Below are 17975 nucleotides of genomic sequence, written 5' to 3'. Positions count from 1 at the left end.
TTCCTTATGGTCGTAAATCCTTCCTCTAACGTGAAAATTTTGTGCACCTGTTTGTTGCAGCATCCACCACAACACGCACCCAACCCAGCTGCTGACGTAGCCTGGCCAGAAAGAACATACTCAGACCAACTGTGCTAAAAGCAAGTATCGTCCCAAGTAATGCGTCGTTTAGGCTCTAGAAACGAAATATTTCTGATTGTTGTTGAAGTTTTTGCTTCCATGCAACAAAGGTTAAAAAATCGAAAATAATGTTGTTATTCACTCCTTTTGTCTTGTTCCATAGATTAGCCTACAGACCAGTGTTTCGTGCCCCTATGGTCAGCGTAAACTGGTTCCAAAATGTAACAAAAAGACAGCAGGCATCCGGGAAAAAATTGGCTAAAGTTTGTTGTGTTAAAAGTGCATACAGGTTAAGAATCACTTTATTTGACAATTAGGGCGATTTTTTTGACAACACTGAAAATGGAATTTTTTCGCATTGTTCATTAAAACTGTGAACTACTTTGCTCATGTAACATACTGAAAAGATTTACCCCTGGCATTTGTCCGTTTTGATAAGAAGTCCAGTAATGATAAAGGGACATTGCTGACAAGACACCATCGACACCAGCAGCGAAGGAACAAGCTACGGAGAAACCCATGTGTGTGTTGAACTAAAGTACAAAAAAGGTGTTCTTACTCCTCGAGAAAGTGTTGGTATAAAAGGATATTGCAAGCTTACAAATACAATATTTTTAATTAATTCAAGACTGAATATTATGTTTTATGCCGTACCGTACACGACGAAGCAGTCTTTTTTCCGCAATAAATTCCAAGCACACCATTGGCGATTATCTGAAATAAGAAATTTATTTCCTCATAAAAGGTATATTTTTTAGACACCTCTTATCGTAAACTTACCAAAGCACCTACTGTCCACGATATGGATATGTCGTAGGCGATAACGATGATCACAATTCCAACCACAGTTTGGGTTGCCTTCAAAATTAATATGAGGACAACTGGTCAAAAGTTTTTAAAGACAACCGCTTCTCTAAAATATAAACATCTTCCACCCGATAGACTAGAAATAAATAGCAATGGAACATTCCGACCATAAACAATCACGTGTAACGTTAACGGGCACTTTTCGCATTTAAATCGCACTTTACTACTACAGACAATGACGTATAGGTGAGCTGGAGTCAGAGCCAATGGTTTTGTGTACATTGAACGGTATTCCCAATAGCAATTGCTCAACAAACGACATATTTGAATCTAAACCAGCCCATGACCGAACGAAGAAATGAAAACGCTTTTGCCTGTTTTTAGGAAATTAGTGGCAATCGGTCCTTAACGCTACTTCTACGTTTTTTGTTCGTTGGCGTAGAGCTAACACAAGACAATACACTAAAAGTAATAGAATACAGTATAGTAGGTTTAGCGCAAATGGGTTGAAGAGATGACTCACCCCAAGTATTCCAAGAACTTCACAAGTACGAAGGTACTTCGCAGAGTTCTGCATTTCGTTAATATTTTGACAGGTAACGTTTCTGAATTCAAAAAAAAATTATCTTGTGCAGAGCAGCAGCAGTTTCGTGGTCACGGCCTGTAACAGCGCGAGGTAATAGTTTTTGTGGACAGGTACTTAGCGCACGTAGCGAGAGCGAGCGAACGTGCGACCGAGCTCGCGTCATCGTATCATTAGGAATTGACCAACAGAGCGTAACGAGCGAGTTCAAATCCCAATTGACATGCATTTAACTCTTCTTAAAGACTGATACGGCACGTTTAATAATTTAACTCTTCTTGTAGTTCATAATTATTACATTCAACATTCGTGTTAAGTTTACGGCAGGTTGTATCTTACTGTCTGTGCGGTTTCAACCGTTCTAGTTCGTCGTCAGTCACTAGCTGTACTTATGAGACTTGATAGGAAACAGTTTGCACTACTGTCTCCTGCTTACTAACTAATATTAGCTCTTGGCTTCGTATGCGCAGTGTTTGTTCTGTTCAACTACAATGTCTTAAATATATGGTTGTAAGATGAAGGACTAAACAAATAATGTCGCGCACAAGGCTACTATTTCACGTATATATCGTTGTACGACCATGAGCTGTGCTCTGCAAAAACGTTCAATATAAATCCCTTCATGGGATTTCTACACCATCTTACACTAACAACCTTGTTTGATTACAAAACAGTTAAAACTGTTGTTCATGTTGTTCAAGAAAGGTAAGCATGGTTTGGAGAACTCGCTCAGAACGGAATAACTACGTGATGCTTGCAAACCGAGACACTCATCCTTCCAAATTAACAAAGAGGAAATATTTTTATTTCACCTTTCTGTGTTAGTATTGAAGTCAGATGTTTATTTACAATAAAAATATTTGTAGAGTGTTAGTCGAAATGTAACATTTTGCATCAAGTAATTTGATAAAATATTGCTCATGAAACAAAAACGAATACAAGTGAAAATATAAAGTGGTAGTGAGGAATCACAATCAACTTTCACTTGACACAGAGGTTGCATAGTATATTCTATAAAAAAGTCTCATGTTTATCACCGAAAGAATACGGACGCAAAAACAATCTAACCAAAACTGCAGATGCAGGCCTACGCTATGACGATTTTTGTTTGGTCTTGAAACAAAAGTACAAACGTATGCTCTGAATTCACATCATAGAAATCATGTAAATCTTGTCGCTTTGTACACGACGCATGTGTTTGCTATATCACAATATGTGTTAAAATAGTTCGAAAAATAGGCAATTAAATCTATATCTGTAATTAACCTATACACAACACAATATGTGTTTATATTCTAAGTCGATGATCTAAACTGTTGTGAACATTTCATCACAACTTGCAATTTTGACGTCGTTTTCCTTCATTTCTTCATCCTTTCTGATGACCTTGTCTTTTTTGTTACACCGTCCAATAGAGCAATTCAACCTTCATAAGAAAACGCCGTTAAGATGCGAAATCTTACATCAAATTACAGCTAGGTTTGATCCGCACCAATAAAGTGCAGCCAAATCAAAACACGCTTATGTGGTCCCTTTGCCAGGAAAAAGTTTAAAAGGTCGATGATATATGTAGCTTAGACTTATGCAAAATACCACACAATAATCCAAGCAAAATGTGGTCTTTGTTACTCTTTTTATCTGGCATTACGTTTTCAACATAGCATCGATGTATATTTTGAAGTTTAATTTGTATTTTAATCACCTGTAGACGGGCATGTCTTCCAGCTCCTCAGGCATGGGCTTGTTGTTGGTTTCAGGGAGAAACATGGTGAGTAAAGCTGAGATGGTGGCAAGACCAAACATCGTAATGTAGGGAAGATAGTACAACTCCTCGCCTGCACATAACATACTTTTATTAATTACCTAAACACATGCAGCGCCACAAACGCTATTGAGTACAGTATAACCTCTCTACTATCAAGAGACGATATAAGGTGTGTAGAAATAGAAAAAAAATTTCAACAGGCAAGCGTGTGTACCGTTCCGTAACAAAGATGAAACTACTGCTGAGTGTAACAGTTAAAAGAGCCTTTGTCTATTGTTTCAACACACAGGGAATACATAATGGAAATGCATTAAGGCTAAATATATTAAATTACAACTTATATTAGGTGTCATTTAAAATCCATCATAATAATGAGATTCTTTTCATGGTGATGGTGATTGCCGTTTTGATATGGCCTCATCCGTATGCCATTAAACAACTACTCCCTAACTCGACACACACACACATAGGAGTACAACCTGCATAGTTTAGATAAGGGGCGATAAACGCTCCGATCCTAGCGCACATTGAAAGAAGTCCGACTGCACTGTTCCTCGCCACCGTGGGAAAAATCTCCGAGCCGTAGATGTAGATTACAACGAAAGTTGCCGATATTGCGAACTTTCCAATCATCGCACATACGATCGAGGCTGTGTTGTTCACTGCAGGTAAACACATAAACGACTTTATTAAGCTGGGAAAACAAATATGTATCCATAAGGCTTCTGTCTTTTCGTTTCCTCTTTTCATATATGTTAGTTTTGCATTTGGTGCAGCGTATCTTTGCAAAAAAAATATTTCTCTGTAGGACGCACCTCCCCTTGGGTCCATACATAAAACCTTTATCTTTAATGCGGATTTCCCAAGGAGTTTCGGGTTCATATTACTGAACACCATGGTGGCTAAAGGTAACAAACACAGGCGCCACCTCCACATTTTTACAAGACACGTAAAGTAAAACCTTCGTTCATAAAAGGCACTAATCCGCACGTGATCCCCGATACCAAGATGGTCACGACGACGCTGCTTTTCCTTCCGAATTTCTGAACAAATTTGTGTTTAAAGGGTCAACACACGTTACAACTGCTTTCGACACAATCAATGGTTTCTGATGCGAAGTACTTACGTTAAGAGTGACAATCACCATAGCGTAGGCCGGGATTTCGACGAAGGCTCCCACGAAGCAGTTAAGATATGCGTTCCCTCCCAAATTGGAAGTGTTTAGTGACAGGCCGTAGTAGATCACTGCGCTTGAGAACCTACAAAATACGAGAAGAGCATCCATCAGAAAGGTCAAAAAAACCTGCCGTGGGAGTTCATTTCAGAGGTTGTAAGGCGTTTTTGCGTGATAAAAATGCAGTACTCCTTGGTAAAAAAAATTCGCTGGTAAACAAGTAAAAAATTTCCCAGCCATTTGTTCTCGCATGACTGAGCTTTTCCAGTACAGCATGAGGGAGTCTGTTTGTTCAGATCGCAGCGTTAAACCGCCAAGACAGCTCAACATAAAATTGCTCAGCTAAAGGAACCTTGGTCGATCCTGCGCAACCCAGCAACTCTTCTCATACAATGGTTTCGAATCAAAACGTCATGAAAACCCACCAAGTAAAACACATGTTGAGAAACCGAAAACGGAAGCTTCCATGCTTGATAAATCTCAGCGCGTCTTCAAGGACCTTCGTAGTCGTGACGTTTACGTTTTTAAATTTCTGCAAACCAAGTAGAGCAGTTAAGCTACGAATACATCACAAAATCTCAAAACAAATAACTGCAACTGTTGTGTTTTAACCATTACAACAATGACAAACAAGACACGTGTTTTGCCATACGAAAGCAAAGTGAGTGATAATAACATGATATTACCTCGAGCAAACTTTCGCTCTTAGTGAAGGTGCTCCCGTTTGCTTTTGCGATTTTCGTCATCAAAGCATTGTATTCTTCCGACTTCCCTTTTACGTAAAGCCAACGTGGCGACTCTGGAATCAACCTATACGCGATACAAGCGTTTAATGTGAGTTGTTTTGTTTATTGAAGTATTCGGCGTATGTTGAAACAATGCAATTTTCTGTAGTGGTTGGTTTTAAGATTGTGACAATCTTTTAACGTTTTAAGATGATATAAAGGAGTCTCGCTGCAGCCACCCACTTGAAAACAATTCGACAAATTTGTTTAGTAGTGATATCTTCACACTTTGCTTACCAATAAAACGGAGTGAAGAGAATTCCCGTGGAGGCGCTGACAATGTACAGGTGTCTCCAGTTGGGTATGAAGTAGGCGATGAGTGGAATGAGCATGTAGCCTAGCGCAAAACCGCCGATAGTGAGAACGCCCGTTACGACCCTGCTACTCGTTTGTGTCGTTTCCGAAGCTGCAAAAATATTGTAACATGGTCTGAACACGAGGACTTTATTTAATTCACAACAAGCATCTCAGTTATGGCACTAACATCATTTGCATAATCTGCAAATAAAAATAGGGTTTAACCTGGTAATTTGAATATTATTACTGTTGTTATTTACAATATTTTTTAGCAATGGGAAGCGTCACTAATGGAATAGGATGCCGGGAAGGATATCCACGTTTTGACATTCGAACTGCAGCTCAGCTCCACTGTGCGAACTCTCATATTGAAAGCTCATGTGATATAAAGCTTATGTGGCTACAAAATGTTGCAGTTACGAACGACTGGCTGGTAGGCCTATCACAATTTTGCTTGCTTTGCTTGACAAATACAAATTTCAAAACAAATCTTCCAATATATATTGGGGCAGGTGGGACATCTTTCCAATTGCGACCCACGCGTGAAAACTGACCGTTGTCATCTTACCTAAAACGAAGGCAGTAGCAAAGTTGACGAGGTTAAACCCGCCGGCCAGGAATGCGAATACAATAAAGACAGCAGCTGATGGGGCGACCCCGCACAAACCAAAGAACACGAACATGAAAAGCGTTCCCCAAAGGAACACAGGCCGCCTCCCATATCTGAAAATATTTAAAAAACAGGATTTTGCGGTTAGTTGCAGCTTTGATGTTTGGAAGGTTTGTTTAGTTCATTATTGGTTTACACAACAACATATAGCTTAGATGCTTGTCTTCTGCTGCACTAGCAATCCGTGTATACGGAGCAGCATGCGTGTTGTGTTTAAATTGTGTGCAGTACTTTGCACAAGGGAGTCAAAGCAAAGGCCAGAAACAGTCTTTCGATGAAATCTTTTACTTCTGCAACTACAGATGAACATTCATAATACAAACAAAAAGTCCTTTAAACTATTTAAAATTTAATTCAAAAATGAGCCAGACGTTAAACAGGCGTTTGTGAGGCAAAGTGCAAACACCTGTCAGCGAAGATCCCGCTTAGTCCGGACCCAACCATGACACCCATCATTAGCACGGATGTGATTAAAGGTCTGATCCATGATCGGTCGCACACCAGGTTAAACTGAAAATACAATGAAAAGATTAATGGATTTTTATGAAAATTTTCACCAATACTAAGAAATTACGATGTACAAACGCAAAACCATAACTATTTTTATTGACTGTAAATAATTGCAAGGCCACGCAGTTTTGCATGGAAATAATTTAAGTAAAACTTTAAAAGTAAGCCTGCGAAAGCCAACAACGCGATTACGACGCAGTACACCGTTGCGTCCCGATGCACCATTTGGGAACGTTTGATCTATCTAGACCAAATGTACCCCAAGACCGCTTTATGTGTCGCTTTACACTTTTATTGGTAATTTTGCATTTGATAGGGATTTGTTTTGATTCTGTAGGCATTGCATGTAAAACTGACTTTTGCTTGTGCGTCGTACTTTTTTAACATTCTGTCCAATTGGGGAATTGCCTAAACCGAGTCAACTATAAAACATCGCCAACTATTGTTGCTAGATGAAACGTTATTTTACATATATAAACTGTTATTCAGTACCTCCGTGACGAAGGTTGTGCGCCCAGGTTCGATGTCATATTCCCATCCGCTTGTGCAAGGAACAGCAAAAGACGTCTGGTTCATTCCTTCCCCCATCGTCTGATTCACCTCATAGCATTCCTCGAGTTCTGTTGGCTAATATTTAAAAGGTCTATTGTGTGAAGGCTCATAAATGGAAAAAGATTTACGCGGTTGTGGACAGGTCTCTATATAGGCCTATGTATGGTATCAAGCGCATATATGATGATATGAGACCGGCGTTGCTGTTCAAAAATTATAAGAAGGGTTTTCATTAGTAAAATATGGAACCAATATTTGCCGGGTTGTCATTTTAAACATTCGGTTCGCTAATTTTAAACAGTTCGCTGAGGCCAGAGTGCCATCGAAGACTGTGTTAACAACAATCGAGTTCCAATAATAATAAAAGTTTCAGGGGAAGATGTGAAAGCCTTGTGTATCATTGGTGTAAAGCAGAGTTTTACAAAACCATTATATGACACCTACCTTGCTTGAAAATGCCCATTCCGTTCCATTCGTATCTGCAAACAAGAGCAAGGGATTGTTTTATAAGGCCAACACCGTCAGATGGACTAAAACAAACGTGATATTCGCATGATAAAAATAACGAAAAAAATTATTCTTACCACCTGTGGACGCATTTTTGCAGCGATGGTCAGGTTTAAATCCGGTAAATACGATGCAGAGCACCAAATACCCATTTGGAATGGAGCTTAAGACCAAGTAGAAGCAAAGCCAGCGTTGGAAGCTGCCAAAGCCGCCGACTTCCTTCAAATCTTCTTCGTACGACATGTTTTCACCGACAACGTGGATGAACTACCAATAATGACTATATGACAAAAATTGAGCTGAAACACAGGGACATAAAATACAATGCTATTTTTACTCCAGCCTCGGATAATTGCTGTAGAACGCTTATCTCTTTCTAAACCGGACATTGTCATCGGCGTTTCCGCGTCCAGCAGCCTGCGCCGCTTTTTTGTTTCAAGTTCACGATCGTAAATTTACTATTCTTGATTCCCACACACCTGGAGAAACGGTCTTACACATCGCTTACTTGACTTAACGTTCGCACTAAACAAGACCACAAGCACAAAAAGGTAACAGTCGTCCCTGTCAGTGCTTGGAATACGGCAAACATCTGGTTGAAGTCTAATTTAACTCCGGTGACAGCCAACTACGGAAGGCAAGCCATGATAAGCGTGACCGGTTGCAAAGCAATGTTGCTTATAAAGGACTTTCGACCGTTACTTAGCTCGTCTGTTACGAGAAAAAGGTTTCGTCATCAAAACATGGCAGTCCACTGCATTTGTCTACTTACGGTCAGCAGTATTGACAATGTCTGAGTTCTTTCCAGACCTAACTTTACTGCACTGAACTCTGTGTGTTTAACACGCCAGTGGCCGGGCCTCATAGTCAATATTCGGGTTGTCAATAAGTGACCGATTTCTGGTAAGCGCTGAACTACAGCCCTTTGGCGGTTAAGAAATAAATAATTTACTGCCGAACGTTGTTGGACACTCGATCATCTCTTTTGTCATCTGTTCGACACTTGATCACCCCTGTCTTCATTGCTACTGCATGCTTTGATCGTGTTGACAATTGCCTCACACCGCCTTTAAAAGCTTGTGTCAAGTACAGAAAGTTGTTTAAAAGATTTATTAAAGGGTTACTTCTTGCAATAGTAACCACAAATTTAAATTTTGGACACACAGTGCAAGGTATAGGCAAAATACTATAACTTTTTACAAAACTTAACTATTCTAACGTTTAACATAAAGCTATCTATCGTGGACAGAGTCCAGGTATAGCGTAATTATCATTACAGCCCCATATGCAGGCATCCGGATGGTACGCATAAATGTTTGACATAATGTTCGGCGCTGAAAAACTAACCTATACATTAAACATTTGAAATTATTTATGAATAGTGATGCACCGAAACAGCATTTTTTTTTATTCGGCCGAATAAACCGAAACTAATTTTTGGTATCCATGTCTTTAAACGCAATAAATTTAAACAAAACGTGTGTTGGATTGAATCTAATCCTATCATACAGCCTTTTATCGGCTCTTAAAGAATACCCTCGACGGCTGTACCGAATGCTTAAAGTTGAATGTCATCATTTCTGTCACAAAAAACAAATAAAACGAACACATTCGTACACTTGGAACAATGATTCATTCCATACTGTACTTTGCGTATTCGCGTTGCGTGCTATAAAAAGTTTCGGTTTCGGCCGAATTTTGCAAAAATGTTCGACCAAAACTGAATAATCATGAAAACCTTAGTTTCGGCTGAATAAATTCGGCAAACCGAACTTTCGGTGCATCCCTATTTATGAATCATAGACTTCTACACGGTGCGGTGCACAAATGCGACCAAAAGAAGGTTTGGAGATGATACTGCACTCATTTGTGGCGTGATTATTTTGATGGAATGGAGGTGGTTCCCCGAGTTACACTTGATAGTATTCGGGTTTGGAAATACTGGCTTTAAACTGGGCAGTAAAGACTACACATCGCGTTTTCGCCCTCCAAATAAATTTTATCTGTTGAAAGCTGCAGTCAGGGTGTACACACTTTTTCGACCTATAAGGTCTCGTCAGTGCAGCTGTTGACTGTGCCACTGTGCTAACTTTTACACTAGCAGGCACACAGATTTCCACTTTGTGGTCTAAATGATTAATATGGCTTTTTTGCTCATATAAATTTTATTAATTAACGCAAAGCTGTAACTTCGGTCACCCACCCACAAGCAGAAGTTTATCCATGCGTGCACGGGTGGATACGCAGTATTTGAGAAAAGTTTCAAAAATAGCCTAGTCGAGCTGATTAAACGGTAAAGAAATTTGGTTTAGTTTTAAATTCAAAATAAACTTTTGTTGTTGTTCGCTCGTTCAGTGGTAACTCGCCAATTCAGCTACACGCTCGCTCTTTGTCACTTGCGCAAGTGTAGGACTTATGTTATATTAACTCTGACATAACAGAAAACCTAACTAAAGACAAATGACCCCAACACTGTGCAACTAGTAATTACTGGGTCGATTTCTTGAAGTTTTTGAAGTTTTAAAGTCGGTTTGAGCCTAAACACTAAACCGCGACGTCTTCATTCGATTTACAGGCTTAGCAGGTTGCGTTCGAACAAATTTCCTTCTGAAAATGCCAAAGCCAGGATGCTGCTACTTGACATATCTTAAACATGTCATGTCATTTAGCTGTATCTTAGCTTTGGCTTTTCCAGTTGGATTGCTTTACCTGTGCGGCTTAAGTTGAACAATGCCCTTCTTTGCAAAAGTTTGCCTGCACGGCATAGGATCGTAGCATCAAAAAAATACCCACCAAACCACCCAATAGGCAGAAAATGTATCCAAGTTTCGCGATTAATCCATTGTAATATGTTGACTACCTCTGTAGTGCCCCTTATCGACAGTATGGCTGAATTTTTTTCAATTGAATCCACAAACTTGCATTGCTTGAAGAATCTACTTCCTACATTCCTAAAGTCCTGGCTCGCTGCAGATCAGTCTGTTTATTTAAAAAAAAACAGTTAGCTACAAATATACGAAGACTCAAAATAGGTGTTCAATTAGGTACAATAAACAGTACACGCGGCCTGACAACCGTTCAAAAATATAATATCAAGTGTTCCGCTCGCGACCCAAACTAATATGAAAAATAAACATTTTGTGAATAAAAAAAGAGAAGAAAATAAGCAACAACGTAACAATGTAAATTCAGCTCAAATACATTCACCCTGAAAATAAAAACGAAACGCTTTTAACACACAAAACAGTACTTTACAGGGTTCTGTATTTCATTGACGTACAAATAGGCACCGTTTCTCAAATGAAAATGAAACTCTTGTGCAAAAGAATCCCAAATGACTTTGCTAGTCACGGTCGAAGAGTGTTAAACTATTTGTGGGTTGAGGGCTGATATCTGATAGGGTTTGCGTGCGAGCCCCTTTTCACTAATGAGCCATGACGGACATTCGTTACAATACTTCTAGGTAAATTAACGTGGGGTTCCGATGAATTTTTAAACGCGTCCGTGACCACAAACAGGTTGGAAACCACTTTCCCAAACGGACATGAACTCGAATAGAAGACGACTTAAATTTAAAATTTTGTAATATTGTTGGTGGCTTTGTAAAAAAATAGTATTACCTCTTTACTTATTTGATTCAGTTGTATTTGGTTAATGTTAAAATGTCTTCGTTGTTTGATTGGCATGTACCTGTTATCCAAATTATAGTTATAACACACACTAGGTGGTCACAACCTGGTCACATAGTGGCGCTCCCAGTTTAAGCTTATTGCTTTTAGTTCATATGTTTTAAATCCAAGCTAAATACGATCGATGGTTGAAAAACACTAATTGTTTTTTAGACTTAATTGCAAGTTGTTGCATGATGGCAAAAATTGCAAGCAATTCCACAACATTTTTCCATGATTAATTGCTTCAAATGATTGTAGAAATAATTTTGGGCCCGTATTAAATTTTTTGTGGTATTTCATTTCATTATATTAGTCGTTGCTTGTTCAGTTTAATAACTCTATGGTTTTATCGGTTTCCACGCAATTATTATTTTTTTATATTTATTATTCATGCGCGTTGAAGTGCAAAATAAAATGATTTGATTTGAATCTGATTTTTATTGTGCGTTGCTTTTTACTATAGAAATCAGTCTCATTAACTATAGTAGTATTCTATGCATTAACCAGTGTTGTTTGGCGTTTTGGGTTTAGTTTCGAATGTGTTTCGGTAGTTTTACGTTTTAATATTTACCTCGTCACGTGCTAATATATACGTCATTCCTTGCAGCACGAGAGCACGGCGGTTCAGCAAACCAGCATTGCAAGTCATGATCAAAAAAAATGTCAGCAATTTAAACGTGCAGATGCATGTTAATAAATATTTAGCTAAATGATTTTTTTTACTTTTACTAGGTTTGTGAAATGACTGTTTAATGTCAAACAACTATTGCATTGCAGGCGAAAGCAATTAAAAACTTTGTGTCTCGTACGCATCGAGTTTAATAAGCAAATACAATCACCAATTTTGTGATTTTACCTCATGTGAACAGAGCTTAGCTTTTTGCGTTAGGTTTAACTACAGGGCCATGTCTGACAACTTGTCATCAGAGGGTTCATGGCCAACGTGGAAGTATTTGCTTGCGGCTGGAATCCCTGTGGCACTCTGTGGTGCCGGAATCTACTACTACTATAGCTCAAAGAAGACTGATAGCCCTACAAAGGTGGATAGTGGACCAGTTAAAAGGGCTGAGCCTGAAGGGAGCTCGTCTCCAAATCGACAAGCAGAAGCTACTGCAACCCCCCCTAAAAAAGATGAAGTTAAGAAGGCAAGAGGCTTAATTAACAAAAGTTTTAGTTGTAAACAAATGTGTGTTGAGTCCAAAAAAGTGCTGAAATTCTAGCATAAATTTACAGGATAACATTTTATGGCTTTGTTGAAGTGATTGTCTTTGCTTTTACGTGATTTGAGTAAAACCTGGGCCTATAGCACTATTGTTTACCAAGCAGTTGTTTGACCATAGTGCATTCCACAGAAGTCATCTGTTGTTTGGTATTATACCTAAAAACTTAGTTTGTTAAATACAGACTGATCTGCAGCGAGCTCAGGATTTGAAGAATGACGGAAATAGACTCTTCAAGCAGTGCAAGTTTGTTGATGCAATTGAAAAATATTCGGCGGCCATAGATATTTGTCCAGACAAGCATAACACAGAGAAGTCAACTTACTACCAAAACAAAGCTGCTGCTTTGGAAAAATTGGTAGGTTAACCTTGTAAATCAGATTTGTTGCCAACCATTATTACTGAATGCACCATTGTAGTAGCATCAAATCATGGTAAATATATGTGGTAGTGTTTCCATGATGCATTGCCTTTGGTGCTTGCCTAACCTTTGTTGTTCTTTTTTTGGTAGCATGACTGGAATGGTGTGGTCAAAGAATGCACATCAGCTATCAATCTTAATCAGAGGTATGTGAAGGCATTGTTCAGAAGGGGAAAAGCTTTCGAGAAACTGGAGCGAAGGGAAGATTGCTTGGAAGGTGTCATACTATTAAATTTTGTTCATAAAAATAAGTCATTTGCTAACCAATGATTAGAAGTAGGGTTTAATGTATATACCGGATTAAATTTGCAGACTGTTTTGTAAAAACAAATAAATTATTGTTTTAAGAAGTTGCTTTTGTAGGTAACACAGTGTCTATACCATTCTTTTGTGTGTTACCTATGTGTTATGCTTTGTCAATTGTAATAAAGTATATATACTTATTATCATAACTTTTGCAGACATAACCACTGTATGCATACTTGAGGGTTTCCAAAACCCAAGCAGCATGGTGTTTGCTGATGAGATGCTGAAAGCCATTGGAAAAGAAAAGGCGACTGAAAAGTACAAGGTAAAGGCACATTTGATATTTATTATGTTCATATTTTATCTGTGTTTTTTTTTGTATAGGAACGCAATCATTTGATGCCATCCACACTTTTTATCAAGCAATACTTTGCCAGCTTTAACGACGATGTTATTTCCAACGCCCTAACAGACGAACAAAAATTATCGGCTGAAAGCAGGTGAAATTTCAATATTGAATTATCACGTTCTTTTGTCCTTCTCTTAAGTTTTTTGTTTGTACAACAGCGGATATGTGCGAGCAAAGCTTGCAATGGAGAAGGGAGAATATGAAAACGTAATTATGAATTGTACGGCGGAAATTGATGCCGGCACCAAACGAGACGACGAGGCGGGCGATCAAGAAAAAGGTAAACAATAACACTCGGTGCAACGAATACGCCTGTATTTTGTGCACTGAGGGACGTATCTATCTGGTATCTGTTTGCTTCAATTTTTGCACTGGAAATTGTATTACGTAAAAAAATGTAACATAACCACAAAACGGAATCAATCAATTTATAGTTTAAAAGTCACTATTTAAAAAGAAACAGCCCAGATTTTTGCCCAATAAACAAAACAACATATCAGACTCTCTTAACTTTACTTATGTTTACACATTTTTTGAAACGTAACTCCGTTTAAATTACCCGTGGGAACGTAGCAGCAGTGGCGTCAGTGGTGATGTCAGCATTTTTGATGTAGATAATATTGGGAAATTTGCTGCCGAAGCACAACTTCTGCGTGGTACGTTTTATCTTCTTGTCGGCGACTCACCTGCTGCACGTGATGATCTTCAATGCGTCGTATCCATGAAAGACGCCAACGTCAAGGTAATGGTTGGGTGCGCATCAATAAATGTATCCAATTTTCGCTAGCGGTTCTGATCGGATCCTGCCTAGTTTTATTTTACAGAGACGCGACGGAAGAATAAATGATAAAAGTTTTTCGGTACAAAACCCCAATTGACGTTTTGACTGGATATGCTATATGTTCAGACTGACTGCAATTATAGAATTTAAGGCCTACGTTCAAACTGAATACAACTGGTCCATGCTATTAATGTTTGCTTATTCCCAGCTGAGGGCAAACGCATTGATCAAACGAGGCAGCATGAACATGCAGCTCCAGAAACCGGAAGATGCTGAAGCGGACTTTAACGAAGCAGTGAAGATCGACCCTCAGAACTGTGACGTATTCCATCATCGTGGCCAGGTGAAACAACTTGCTATATGTGTGTTTTTGTAATTGAAACAAAGTAGATGAGTCGTGTGTCTTAGGTCGTTGTATATATACAAAAATATATCTATATTTTGCCTCATTATAGGTATATATTATGAGTATCACTTATTAAAAGACCGAAGAGATAATTTGAGATTTTTGAAGCTACTTTCTTCAGACTAATTTTCTATGTTGATGCGGATATATAGTGAGATAAATACAATATATAGAAACTCCTGGTTTATTAATGTATTGCGACGCTTATATATCTTGCGCAGCATATAATTAATGCATGCGTTGAGCAGAAAAACTTCAATTGCATCGTTCATACATTTATTCAGGATCTGTATAAAAACACAAATATATTAAAAACGAGTGAAATGAGCCACTTTAAACTACCTTGTTTGCGAGGCATAAGCTCTCTATTACCTCCGTGTATTTTATTCAATTCCTTGTGACAACAGCTGCATATTCTACTGGACAAAGTGGAGGAGGCATTGGCAGATTTCGACAAGTGCATTCAACTAAAGCCGGACTTTGCCATGGCTCACGCGCAACGATGCTACACCAAATACAGGTAAAATTATTGAGTTAGTCATCAATTAAATTTCGGAGGAAATTAGATGCAACTGTTCGTGTTGTAAAAAATACTCCCGAAACTTAGTGGCTTTGAGTTTAAATATTTTATATACAACTAGAAGGGGGCACTATAGAGGTAGTCAACCTATTAAAATGGTTTAAACTCGAAGGCGATTGGAACATTTTGCAGTGGTTTTGGTATTTTTTGATGCTACGTGCTTACGTTGTGCAGGCAAGCTTTTGCAAAGAAGGATATTGTTCAAACTCAAGCCGCAGTCCAAGAGTTTGAAGAAATCATCAAGAAATATCCGACTTGTTCAGAGACCTACGGTTTATATGCACAGGTAAAGAAATCCAAAGCTAAGATGCTGTTGATTGACATGACTGAACTCCAAGTATTTTGCACGTAAAGCAACCTACTACCTTGAATACCTTTTCTACTATTGCTGTCAAACCGAATTTTTCGTGTAAAAAATGGCTCGAACGCAATCTGTCTGCCCTATAAATCGAATGAAAACGTTGCCGGCTTTTATTTAGGCTCAAACCGACAGCCAGAATTTCGAACGAGCCGATTCTCTGTTTAAAGAGGCCGTTGCCATCGAACCGGACAACGCTACTCTACTCGTACACAGAGGGTAAGTTTCGATTTCATTTTACGAGTTTCGGCTGTTTTGTTAAAAAAGTTTACGATGCCGCGCTCTTAGGTACTTTTCACATGGCGTTTATGACTTCTTGGTTTTAAGTCAAGGGCGTGTTTTAACAGGTTTTGCCTGTTTGCGGTGTTTTATACGATTAACCCTCTTTGACATACCGTATACTTTAACAGTGCATACTTAAATCAATGGAATGTGTTGATCGTTGCCGACTGTGTAAAAGCGAACACAGCCATGCTACATTGTTACTCAGTCTTTTGTTCTTGTTCTTTTTAACGTACCCAGTGTTACGTACCATTAGAGCAGGAAATCATTATTTTTCACAGTCTGCTGGCTCTTCAGTGGAAACAGGATATCGACGTCGCAGTTGCCTTAATAAGCAAAGCATTAGAAATCGACAACAAATGCGACTTCGCACACGAGACGATGGGAACAATAGAGGTGCAGAGGTAAGAAAATGATTGGAAGTGTGACATTAAGACAACCTGGCTGTCCGCTCCTACTCAAACATCTGACTGGATAAAAGTTTGTTTTAACCTTCGTGTAATATGAAGGGCAAGATCTGCTTCATCGACATGTGTTTTACATCACTAGCAAAGTGTATATCCCAGACTTTTTCGTTGTTGCAGAGGCAACCTGGACAAAGCGATCAAACACTTCAATGTGGCGATCGACTTTGCCAAGTCAGAGTTGGAGATGGCGCACCTCTACGCCTTGCAAGCTGCCGCTCTCGCGCAAGGCAACATAGCACGGAAGTACGGACTTCGACCGCCGATGCCAACCATGTGACTCCCTCCGTTCTGGTTAAATAATCTCAAAGCTTCTACTGATGCGGACAACTTATAATTATGTGTAATACAGTGCTGCGCTATATCGTGTACCGTGACACTTTAAACCATTTCTAATTCCAATCCAAAGCGGGTTTAGTGCTTATTCCTTATGGGTATGCCAATGTTTCAACGATATATCGGCTCTATTAGCGCTTCTGTATTGTAATAATGCAAGTCATTGTGATGTGCCGGAATTCATTTTTCACCGGCATTGAAATTTCCTTCACCAAAAATACATTTTTCTAACGTCGACCAATTGTTGTTCTTGCCGAACCAAGGATATTCCTTATTGAATGTCTGAATGTCTGTCTGATGTAGTTTCGTAAGTTTGCGACTCGCCCCGAACGATTTTAGTTTTGTTTATGTTGTAAGTTTGCAGGTATAATAGTAATAAGAGTTAGGTCTTCGAATGGCGTTGATGCTGGTGGTCTGTGCACTAGCATTTCATGAAAAATGATGACTCTGCAGGGAGACAAAAATGTGATTTCCCACTTGAAAAAATGCAATAAAACTAAATGTGGTGGACATGCAATGCAGCAAGCACCTAATTAAATCAGAAAGGGCACAGTTATGACATGTATGATTAATTGTTTTCAATGTAAATCCTTTTCCGAAATTGTAAATATTAATTGCCATAAAGTATACTGGCTTGAAAGTTCAAAAACCAAGTTGTATTTAAAGTGATGGTCACTACAATCTTATCCTACAAGAACCAATTGTTAATCATTTATACATTTGAAAATATTCTTTGTATTAGGTTGCTAGGCCAGTAAATAAATAAATTTCATAAAAATGTAATCTTCACAGCATTAAATGTACATGGACTTAACCATTAGGAGGTGAAGGATCTAGTGAATGCTCACCTTTGAAATTACTTCTGTGTTTTGTTTTAATTTATTACATTAAATCAAACAAAATTTGTGCGCTTTGAAAGAATTCAAAGTAAAAAAAAATTATTGAACATATGTTACTGCCTGCTGCTGGTATTCCGTGCCGAATTGACAATATCAGATTTGTTGCTAAAGAAAAAACAGTGGGCACAGTTA

At 38.6% G+C, this 17975-nt stretch overlaps 2 protein-coding genes across 3 annotated transcripts; one reads left to right on the top strand and one right to left on the bottom strand.

Moving 5' to 3' along the window:
* Window positions 1-2334: 2334 nt before the first annotated feature.
* LOC145899318 (organic cation transporter protein-like) lies at window positions 2335-8065 on the bottom strand. 2 transcript variants are annotated; one of them, XM_082988063.1, is made up of 13 exons: window positions 7848-8065; window positions 7708-7742; window positions 7204-7338; window positions 6608-6711; window positions 6100-6254; window positions 5472-5640; window positions 5136-5259; window positions 4875-4981; window positions 4402-4534; window positions 4237-4318; window positions 3755-3937; window positions 3213-3345; window positions 2335-2936 (listed from the first exon to the last, which is right to left on the bottom strand). In XM_082988063.1, exons 1-13 carry the CDS (start codon window positions 8011-8013, stop codon window positions 2819-2821), a joined length of 1644 nt encoding a protein of 547 aa, XP_082844189.1. In that variant the 5' UTR covers window positions 8014-8065; the 3' UTR covers window positions 2335-2818. The 2 variants fall into 2 exon arrangements, with proteins under 2 accessions (XP_082844189.1, XP_082844190.1); XM_082988064.1 differs by having other exon boundaries at window positions 7851-8065.
* A 4249-nt stretch (window positions 8066-12314) lies between these two features.
* Window positions 12315-17179, top strand: LOC145899317 (mitochondrial import receptor subunit TOM70-like). The gene is made up of 13 exons (XM_082988062.1): window positions 12315-12586; window positions 12846-13019; window positions 13173-13299; window positions 13544-13653; window positions 13713-13828; window positions 13896-14017; window positions 14352-14479; window positions 14727-14861; window positions 15332-15444; window positions 15679-15790; window positions 15984-16081; window positions 16426-16548; window positions 16729-17179. The coding sequence occupies exons 1-13, from the start codon at window positions 12347-12349 to the stop codon at window positions 16886-16888; spliced, it is 1758 nt and encodes a 585-aa protein (XP_082844188.1). The 5' UTR covers window positions 12315-12346; the 3' UTR covers window positions 16889-17179.
* Window positions 17180-17975: the final 796 nt, after the last annotated feature.

The sequence above is a fragment of the Ascidia mentula genome, chromosome 4 (assembly GCF_947561715.1).
Source record: "Ascidia mentula chromosome 4, kaAscMent1.1, whole genome shotgun sequence".
Classification (NCBI taxonomy): domain Eukaryota; kingdom Metazoa; phylum Chordata; class Ascidiacea; order Phlebobranchia; family Ascidiidae; genus Ascidia; species Ascidia mentula.
Note: the sequence above shows the minus strand (reverse complement) of the source record. Positions and strands in the feature narration are given on the sequence as shown.